We start from the raw sequence: 10,282 nt of genomic DNA on the forward strand, positions 1-10,282 counted from the left end.
TGTTGGCATAACATAATATATGGTTTATATCGGTTCTCAGATTGGCAAAAGAATCTACTCTAATACCTAAGTGATAAATCTGAGACTGCTACCTTTTGTTGTCTTGATGTGTACTGCTCCTCACTACGGATTTATATCATTTTGAAGATTAGTAAACCAACTAACATAGCTGCTTTCAATAAACAATGATAAACAAAAGTAGGTACAATTTTTTTGATCAGTGATTTCTTTTGAATTTCATTGATTTCGACTTGCATTTTATTGCATATAATTCAGAGAACTCATATTCAATATAGATTTGAAGAAAGGTATTTGAAAAATCATCAGAAAAACCACGATGACACATAACCTTAAATAAAATGAAGGCTGTTCATTTCAAATTGACGCTTGAATCCCCACTCCTGATCGATACCCGTTGTAATCGCAGCGACACCTATTTTCCCCGTTTTTGGAGACACATTTTTAGTACGGCGATCGTTCTCCTTCTCTCTACTCTCCATAGTCGGTACGGTTATGACATGGACCATAGTATGTAGACCATAGTATGTTATGAGCATTTAGCTCCTCTCATCTTTGGGAACTCCATTGAACCAAAGATATTACACCAGAGATATAGAAGGGGGGAGATTGAGCTTCAAGCTGCGCGAACTGGCTAAAATTGAAGGCCGCCATTTGTCAGGAAATATATACAGCACCGCCTAAAAGTGATAGCATGTGGCAAGAGTTATATACAGGGGCACGTAAAATTCAGCATTTGAATGTTATGATTTCGTTGATAACAGTACTTGAAATTATGAGATTTCGGTCAATTCGTTTCTTATTTCTTCAGTACAATACAAAATGAATACCAAAAATGTCAACTAAGGAAAAAATTTTTTGTTTTGTGTATTCTGGTGAATATAATGAGATGTACAAATATTGAACATATCATCTAAACTGTAGCAATGAATCCTTTTGAATTATATTCAAGCGTTTGTAACTAACGAGAAAGGGAGCGATAAATTTTAATTTAATTGTCTTTTCTATCCATATTGTAATAGAGTAGGAGACCTATGTTTGACTTTATCTGAAAGTTTTTCGAATTTTTTCTCCCAGTTTAAGAACCTAACTCAATTTCAAAATTTTTTGAATCATTGAAATACTTCTATGTTGATTCTGGTTGGGAGCCAATCAGTGGAAAAAATAGTTTCCTAACAACAAACAAAAACATGAAACGAAATATCAAAATAGGTAACGTTTTCAAAATAAAATCCATGATTTCGAAGATTCTAGCAATTTGGTCTTATGGGGTAGTCTGATATATATAGACTTCGAAGCGTCACCAATATTTGGTTTGTTCCAGAATCGCTTCTTTTCACTACTGTTCCCTAATTACGATCAGAGGAAAGTAACTTGAAAAATTGCTCGCCCACTTTCCTTCGAGATGCAATTCTGGAATTCTGCTATTAAGTTTTAATTTTTATTTTCTGCTTCTGAGGAAACATGATTTTGTCTATCTGAAGGACACTAAATTTTTTGCACAAAGTGGATAATTTGATATGATATTTTTTATTGGAAGTAAGACATGATATGATGAAAGCTAACAAGTCGGTACATTTTTCAGTAGCTACTGGCATTAAATATATAAAAGAAAAAAAACATTTTTCTATTCATTTTATTTATACAATATTGTATATCCAGTATCGATTGCTGCATAAAATCAAGTGATGAAGTCTTCTAATTGCAGAACCTTGAATTTTTCAGTATAAACTTTTTTCAGATTGAATATTCTAATTTTAAAATGAGAGATCTGGCAATATTTTTCACTAAAAGAAAGCCATGATGTCTGCCAATCACTGAAGAATATAAAAAAATGTTCTTTCAAGGAAGGAACAAATCATCAACTCGATCATAAAATTTTTGGGACTGAATTGTTGCAAATGCATCGAGAAAATTTTCATCTCTTGGAACTCTATTTTTAGTTGAAATCATCAAATTCCTGATTGACATATCGTTATAATTCCATATGATGGTACACGAAGTCCCCCTGAAACAAACATAAAATAAAATCATCTCAGTTTCATATTAAATTATCTCATCTTACCTTGATTTTTGAAGAATATTACAATTCCCTCAAGACTGGAACTTTAAGGGTCACAGTATCATTCTCTACATTTTTTAAATATCTTTTCATCAATGTGGCACTGAATCAAAAGATTTCTCCCAATAATGGGCAGCATTTTCAGAAATACGTTGATCTTGTCTCAAAAAGTCCATCACTTCTTTAATGTGTTGTATTTTATTTTTTAGAGACTTAATTGTATAATTTCCTTCTATATGATGCTTGGAGTTTTTCCAATTCGCTGAGTCTTTTCATAAATTTTGAAGGAGAAATACTGAAACAAGTTTAAAAAATTTGTAAATCTATCAAAGATATTCAAAAATTGATATAATTGGGAACTTACCTATAATTGTGAAGTAAGCCATCGTAAATATCCTGCTATTCAGCGAAAAAAGCTAATAAAACCATACGAATCCGCTAAATATCACCAAAAATACGTTGATATTTGTTATTATTGTTTACATTCGTTTGACTTGACAGCAGGCAATGGCAGCTAAATGACAAGAATATTCACTAAATTGTTAAACCGTGCTCATAATACCGTGCTATGACCTGACAAATGGCGGACCCACTTTTGTCCCATGAAAATAGGATGCGCAGTGGTCGAAGCTCAATCTCCCCCCTTCTATATCTCTGTATTACACACACTTTGCATTGAACTCTCTATGTTTTGTGCATGTTTTTGAAAAAAATGTTCTTCCCGACGTTAGAAAAGTGATAAGACTTTCTCAGAAATGCCTCTTTATAGTGATAATAAAAAGCTTTATATCAAGGAGATATAGGATCTCCTTGCTTTGTATGCCCCACGGTAACGAACAGTCAGCTGATTTTGACAAATCGTTTGAGTACCCCATTTTTGGTTGTTTGACGTTTGATTCCCTAGTTTTGGGACATTCTGTATACACAAATCAAATCTTTCCTGTTTCTTCCGCATGAAAATGAACTAAACCTACAGATTAAAACCACTGGTTTGAATTAAAAATGTTATCTTTTCCTTCCATTAAGAATACTCGAAACTTCTAGCAAAAGTTTTTCCATCTGTGATTTCGGTAGAAATGTCAAATCTTTGAATTGAAGGTTATCTATATGAATATTTCAATAATGTTTATTTTCTTTTCCCACTACTCATGTATGTTTCTAAACTTCAATATTCACAATAATTTCAATTCAAAATTTCAGTGCGAAAAGTTTCATCAAGTGTCAACTCAAAAGTGCCATATTGACTTTTCTTCAATATCTACAAGAGGCACAACTAGAATTTTTGGTAATACGTGAGTTTCTTGGCTCCAATCCGCATATTATTTCGTCTGAAAGATAATTTTTTCTAGGTATGAATGATCAGAATTCCTCTCATACCTGTAGTCCAAGGTAGTGAAATTCTGTCTTATTTTATATCAGCTTATTCTAAAGAAATCATTATTGGAACACTCCAAGATGTCGGTAGATAATCCAGAAGTGTCTGAAGAAGATATCGAAATTTTCGATATAGTTATCAACAGCTTCACAGGCAGTAGGTACGAAATCAAGGTGACATCTGTTGATACTGTTCAAAATATCAAAGAAACATTGGATAAAGCTTGGAATATACCAGAATCAGAAAGTATACTAATTTTTAATGAACAAGAGTTGAAAGACCAAGAGGTCCTTAGTGATATTGGCATCCAAAATGGTTCTAGCCTTTATTTGGTGTTGAAGATGGCTGGAGGGCCTATAAGCATTGGGGGGAAAATATACAGTGCAGGTGTGAAGAATTTGAAGGATGCAGTTGAGCGAACAAAGTAAGATCCCAATGGTTCATTTCTTCTATATGTGGAAATGAAAATATTTGTTGAATTACAATGAATGCCGAAATACTCTTTCGTTAATATTATTTATTGCATAAAATGTTGAAAATATTAGTTGGTTTCAGGAAGACCCTAGGCAAGAAGTACTCAGCAGGATGTAGAGTTCTTGTGCTACTCTACAAAGATCAAGAAGGTAATCATAATATCATGAAGGTTTTTGATGAGAATGAGAGTGACAAAGTGACGCCTGAAGATGAAATTGAGGATCCTTTTAAATGCCAAAGACACTTGACTCCCACTTCCAAGTCTGCATGGAAGCAGGACATGCATTCCCAGCAAGTTTCCAAAGAAGATCTAGATATCCTGGAATCATTGCATGAGGAGATGAGGATGAAATTGAAAGTCACAGAAGTTAGGAAACAGATGAAAGAAGCAGCTGAGCGGAGGAAGTTGAGAAAACTACTTAGAGACATCAAAATGAATAAAAAATTATTCAAGGATGAAAATTCATCATGCGAAGGAAGCTCTTATATAAAATTGGTGGATAATCCATGCTTAAAAGGAAACAAAGAGTACTCTGATTTCATGAAATACTACAATGATAAGTGGTGTCATGCCCCTGATAAGAGTTATGAGCAGCTCAACTCAAGAATTGATCAAACTAAAAGATACCAGTCGCTTATGGCTGTCCAGAATGAACAACAATCTTTGAGGGTTAGTCTTCACATCCTGTAGCTACCCTCTATATTTATAACACTTTTTTGTACTCAAATTTGTTTTTCTCAATTCTAGTTCATACTTTTATTCTTTCACTCCTTTTTGTAGTTTTAGTTTTTAATTTGCTTCCATTCATTGTAAATTTGGCAAATTGACAACAAAATATTTTTCAATGAAAAATTAGCATTTATTTCAGGAAGGAAACGTTAACAGGAGTCACTATATCCTCATGAAAAGACCCCTACAGGACTCGAGGACCAAACTTTCTGGAGAGTACGAGCACAATAAACGTGATGAGGATAAAAGTCTAGCTTCCACATTGGGAGAATCGAACTTTGCGGTAGACGAGATATTGCAACAGTCTTTGAACGATGTTTCTACTAATCCTACGTCGTCCACCCTCAGCGACTATGGGTCTTACGTGTCTAAACCTAGCCTAGAAGCTGGCAATAGACGTAGGTTGACCGCTAGGCCAAATCACCGTAGCGCCATGTTCCAAGCTGAAAAACCCGCGTTCTTGGGCACGAGAGAAATATGCAGAGAACCTACCAAGATTTTGGGCCGCTCCTCGCCCTCGTCGCCAATTTGGCAACAAACTTCAACATCTTTGAGCGCTTCGCCTTACGATGCGGGTTATCGGCGAATGACGTCGGTGGAGGATGAAGGTCTAGTGACGGATCTGGACGATCCAGAAGTGCCTGAAAGAACCAGGCACGTCAGGGAGTTGCCTCCTGTCGTGGTGGAGAGGAGGAATAAGTGCGCTGTTTGTAACAGAAGGCTGAACATCGTGAATAGATTCGATTGTAGGTAAGTGTCATATTTACACAGACACAAGTGCTAAAGATGATTTTTTCCATATTCGCGTTATGTCAGTTTCCCTCACGGTCGAAATCAGTTGTTGTGACCCCTCAAAACAATCTATGTCGAGTTGTCATACTGACAAATTGTTTTCTCCATATAAGGTACTAAGATGTCTAAAACACCGTTGTGTTCTTGTCACTTTTTGCAAGCATCAACATTTCAGCAAATCGGGGATATGGGATCAGTTTCGTGGCGGCGCCACCATGTCATTTGCTTCGTTCTATCCTTGTTCTACCAAAGGAAGTCTAATGATACTCTCTCTTTTTATTTTGTTTTGCACTGATATCGAATTCAGAATATGAACTGGTAATCAAATATTTGTGATTTATAGTTCAATTTTCGTTGTAAAAACAAACCTGTCAATATTTCAACACTTTCGTTTAGAAGGAGTATTCACTATTCTTCTTCAAGATAATTTCTGTTTGACAAATTGTATTCATGAGGAGCGTAATTCGTAATTCAATATGATTTCAATGAAACACAGTTGATTGGTCAAATATCAGTTGACGGAAACAGAATTTTCACTATACTCATGGAGAATATTTGAAGAACAGACTCGAATAGTTTCATGTATTTCTGTTTCTTAATATGTGCTGATAACTCACATTACGTCTTTTCAATACAGTTCCTTTGATCAAATATCGCTGAAGTTGCCATAAAACACTTAGCTGTATCTGTCCCCAATGTTCGTTCATCTGATTTGATTCTGCCTCAAATTCCAACAACACCGAATTCTTAGCTGTAGTTCTTGACCTTGAACTGTACGACATGTTGAATAAATGAATGTTCTACACCCTTTCCTGAAACCATTGAACTCTAAAAGAACTGGAATGGCATCTCGATGCAGACAAACTGAGGAAGACTGAAAGGGAAGATGTAGAGCAATCTATCTCTCTCTGCGCTCTGTCAATTGGCTCATAACGATGTAAATAAAAACAACCTGGGGCATTCAAGTGAGACGACTGCTGCGTCCGACGTCTGATGCGGTTATTCGATTGGTTGCCGAACCATTAGAAAGAGATGGGTTGCTCTACCCGTCTGTTCCGATATTCCTGAACAGTTCTGTCAGTAATTCACATTGAACTCTATGGGAACTGGAATGGCATCGCGATACAGGCAAAATGAGGAAGAGTGAAAGGGAAGAAGTAGAGCAACCTTTCTCTCTCGCACGCCGTTGCTATTAGCAACGTAAACATTTCAATTAGTGTTTATCTATGATTTCAATGTGCGGGAATGAAAGAATGAACTATTCGAACTGAAAATATTTGAAGGTTTGATACTGATTGGAAAAATCCACTTCTTTCTCTATTTCCCAAATTGTTCAAATCTTTCAACGAGTCGGTTCGTACTAAAAATAATTAATATTAGTTTGTCATTCTAATCGAAATTTCTAAAAATTTTGCACTTTTTTTAGTGATTTATGAAGTTAATCATAATTTCCTGAATTTCGGGAACGAAATTCTTAATAATCACCCTTGCAGCCTTGATGAATTAATAAAATAGAAGCTTTAGAGTAATTTGAATATAAATATTAATTATAATCTTGAGGCAAGAATATAGGAAATGATCTTCTGAAAAGCCTCGGATAAAGCTTTGGAATCATATGAAAAGCAGTGTCAGCTAAGACAGAGTTGTCTCTGGAGCAGAGACAGTCGTCTCTGGTGTCAGTGCGAGAGATTTTAAATATTCCAAATAATTCAATATATAAAAGGAATCATATCAAAAAGTAAAGAACAAAATTGCTGAAATATTTTTATTTAACATAATTGGGACAAAAATGTTACATTTGCTTAACAATTATTAAATAAAATTAATTTAGTCATTTTCTGACGAATAGTAGAGGATCCCCATGAAGTTCATCATTCATTAACTTTGATTGATGGAACATTCTACACTAGCCCTAGTGCACTCTTCATGGTTGAAATAAATCCTAAAGCGAATGTCTTTCGATAGTGAAAAAGAATGTTGGTATCATCAATTTCCAATGATTCTAAATATTCTATAGTTTCACTGAAAATTTCCTCAACATACCTCAGGGAAAAAGATCTAATTGGAGCTTTAAACCCTCTCCGGAACAGATTTCTATAATTAAGAATGTCAAACACTCTATCAATTTTTCTAATGAATTCAACGGTAGCGGCACTATCTTCGAATTGTAAGTTCTTACATTTGTTATTAAGAAATTCCATAGCATCTGCTACCCCATTACTCATTGTTTGAGTAGCTAATCTGACATTCATAATTCTATTTTTATAATTGATATGCTGAGATGAGAGGGAATTAGCCAACCTTAGACCTTCCTCCATTTGAACTTTTTCTAATTCCTTGACAAACTGCCAAGAAATGTTTCCTGTGGGGGACTGCAAATTTTTTTCTGCAAATGTATTTCTACGGATACCAATTTTTCCTTCCTGTAGCTTTGGTCCAAAGTTGTAAAGTAAAAGGTTTTCGGAGAGGGAACCTAAAAAAATGAAAAACATAAGGCATAATTCCTAATTATTTACTGCTTCTCTCTTTTTGTGGATTCTCACTTCTGTAAAACTGTTCAGGATGGATTGGTTTATGAGATACCAACACTTCACAGAAAAAATATTATATTATATTTATGTCCCCTGCATTATGGCATCCGTTTCCAACACAATACTGGACCATTGTTGTTATGAAATTCTTCTTATTCAAAATGTTTTTTGTTACTGCAAAAACCACTTTGGTCACTCTGGGAAACACATAGACTTAAAAAACACTCACCAAAAAACTATATTTAAGCTTTGAAAAAGCACAAGAAATTCTGTTCAACAGCTAACTTGACTTGATATATAGACATTTTTCGAGTTTCTTAGGAATGTAAATCGGAAGTATATGGCTTCTAAACAATTTTTCACCATGATTTTTACTAAAATACTGACAAAAAGACATTAAACAATGTAATTTAAAATTTATCTACGAAAATGACATTTAAATTCAGGTTATAAGAGTGTAAACAAAAACACGCTAGAGAGAGAAAGGTTGCTCTACTTCTTCCCTCTCTCTCGGTCACAATTTCCGACGAATTTTGCTACCTACGAAGCCATTCCAGTTCCCATAGAGTTCAATGGTAATTCAGAGACGATGCCTATTGGCCCAGTCGTTCGAGTTCTATTGTTATTCAATTGCGGGCCAGTAAAACCAGCAATATCGGAACATGCCCTACATCTTCCGTCTCAGTTGGACACACTTTTCGTCATATTTCAGTACCTAAGGCCTTTCCAGTTCATTTAGAGTTCAATGCCTGAAACTAATATATTTTCACACTCCAATAATCGCTTATAAATACAACATATTCGTAAGTCGTAGGAAAGTATTCATATTATTTTCAAATATCAATTGACAATGCTGTGAAAATTCTCAGACAGCGCTACCTACAGAAGGAAAAATGAAACTGATCCGATATCCCCGACAAAAATTAAACAAAATCGAATCAGTGACTGATTCGATTGACTGATTCGATTTTGTTTCATCTCATTGGGCGTATGGTCCGTATATACACATCTGGTAACCGAGAGTTACCAGAGCGGTTAGTACGGTTACTCTGGTGACAGATAGTTGCACCGAAGTGTCAGGAATTCGATATATACGGACTGCCTACTCACTAAACAAAAGAAACCAAAGTGTATATACGGACCACAACCAGGGTACTTAACCGATTTGTCAGAGTCAGCTGACCGTCAAATGTGAAAGTAGAGGTGAGAGGGACGATGTAAAGTTTTTAAGAATAACCGCTGTTCGAAATTTTAAGAATAAAACTCGATCAAACGAACTATTCATGATTAGGAGATCTAACGTCGGGAAACTTTTTTTTCCAAAAACATGTAAACACAATAAAACACCACTCAAACTCGACCGAAACAGCATGGAATCAATGGAGGGAAAAGCTTGTGTTCCACGGCAAAGAATCTGATTTTGACAAATCGTTAGAGTACCTAAGAGGCCCTTTTAGAGTTCAATGCCTATTATTTATAGTGGCAGCTGTCAAAATGTCAGTTTCGAAAACTGACGTTCTTTCGTCTGTGAAATTCCAAGGCGTTTCGAATTATGCCACAAAGCAAATGCTGATCATTATGTCTAATTTTGATCCTTTCAGGTGTGGTAAAATATATTGCCCCCAACACAGGTATGCCGAATCGCATAACTGCAATTTTGATTACAGGGAGAAAGGAAGAGAAACAATAACTAAACAAAATCCACGGATAGTAGGTGAAAAAATTAAAAAAATATGAATTCCATAGAAGTTCAGTTGAACATCCTGCAATTTTATTTTACAATACGCTTATTATCCACCAATATACAATTGTTTCGTTATTCTGTGGATTATTTGGATTTTTAACATACTTTGTAGACTGCAGTTGATTTTACATTCACAATTTTTTGATAGCTATGATAATTTTGGTCAATACTGATCTCGCGATCGCAGCAACTCGCAAAATAAGTTAATGTAAAAATGTAATGTATAAAATTTTAGTGATATGAAATCTGTGTAACCTAGGTATATGTTAGTGACTGAATTATGGTTCTGTGATACCTACCTTGAATGGCTGTGAAATGATTCATTGTTAAAGAAAAAATGATTTGGAAATCTAGAAGAAACCTTTATTTTTGGAATACCTCAGCATAAAAAAAAACTCAAAAAACAACTCTTGGAGAATTCGCAATCAAGATGGCAGCCACTGATCGCATATGATATACATTTACACATACGTTTTTGGGCTCAGTAATTCTCAATTCAATTTTCAGGCGAAACGGCTTTTATAAACATACCAGATGAATCAGCTGTCATTTTTCT

General features: G+C 35.0%; 1 protein-coding gene and 1 long non-coding RNA gene across 5 annotated transcripts; one reads left to right on the forward strand and one right to left on the reverse strand.

Moving 5' to 3' along the window:
* Positions 1 to 1,154: 1,154 nt before the first annotated feature.
* On the reverse strand, positions 1,155 to 2,731 carry LOC123318029. The gene is made up of 3 exons (XR_006538241.1): positions 2,445 to 2,731; positions 2,084 to 2,375; positions 1,155 to 2,026 (listed from the first exon to the last, which is right to left on the reverse strand). It is a non-coding gene; the product is annotated as an uncharacterized LOC123318029 (long non-coding RNA).
* Positions 2,732 to 2,963: 232 nt separating this feature from the next.
* Positions 2,964 to 10,078, forward strand: LOC123318024. Of its 4 annotated transcripts, none has more exons than XM_044904688.1 (6): positions 2,964 to 3,230; positions 3,281 to 3,372; positions 3,430 to 3,879; positions 4,011 to 4,599; positions 4,787 to 5,409; positions 9,584 to 10,078. In XM_044904688.1, exons 3-6 carry the CDS (start codon positions 3,536 to 3,538, stop codon positions 9,717 to 9,719), a joined length of 1,692 nt encoding a protein of 563 aa, XP_044760623.1. In that variant the 5' UTR covers positions 2,964 to 3,230; positions 3,281 to 3,372; positions 3,430 to 3,535; the 3' UTR covers positions 9,720 to 10,078. The 4 variants fall into 4 exon arrangements, with proteins under 4 accessions (XP_044760623.1, XP_044760624.1, XP_044760625.1 ...); XM_044904689.1 differs by having other exon boundaries at positions 2,964 to 3,178; XM_044904690.1 differs by having other exon boundaries at positions 2,965 to 3,372; positions 4,799 to 5,409.
* Positions 10,079 to 10,282: the final 204 nt, after the last annotated feature.

This window comes from Coccinella septempunctata, chromosome 7 (assembly GCF_907165205.1).
Source record: "Coccinella septempunctata chromosome 7, icCocSept1.1, whole genome shotgun sequence".
NCBI classification, from domain to species: domain Eukaryota; kingdom Metazoa; phylum Arthropoda; class Insecta; order Coleoptera; family Coccinellidae; genus Coccinella; species Coccinella septempunctata.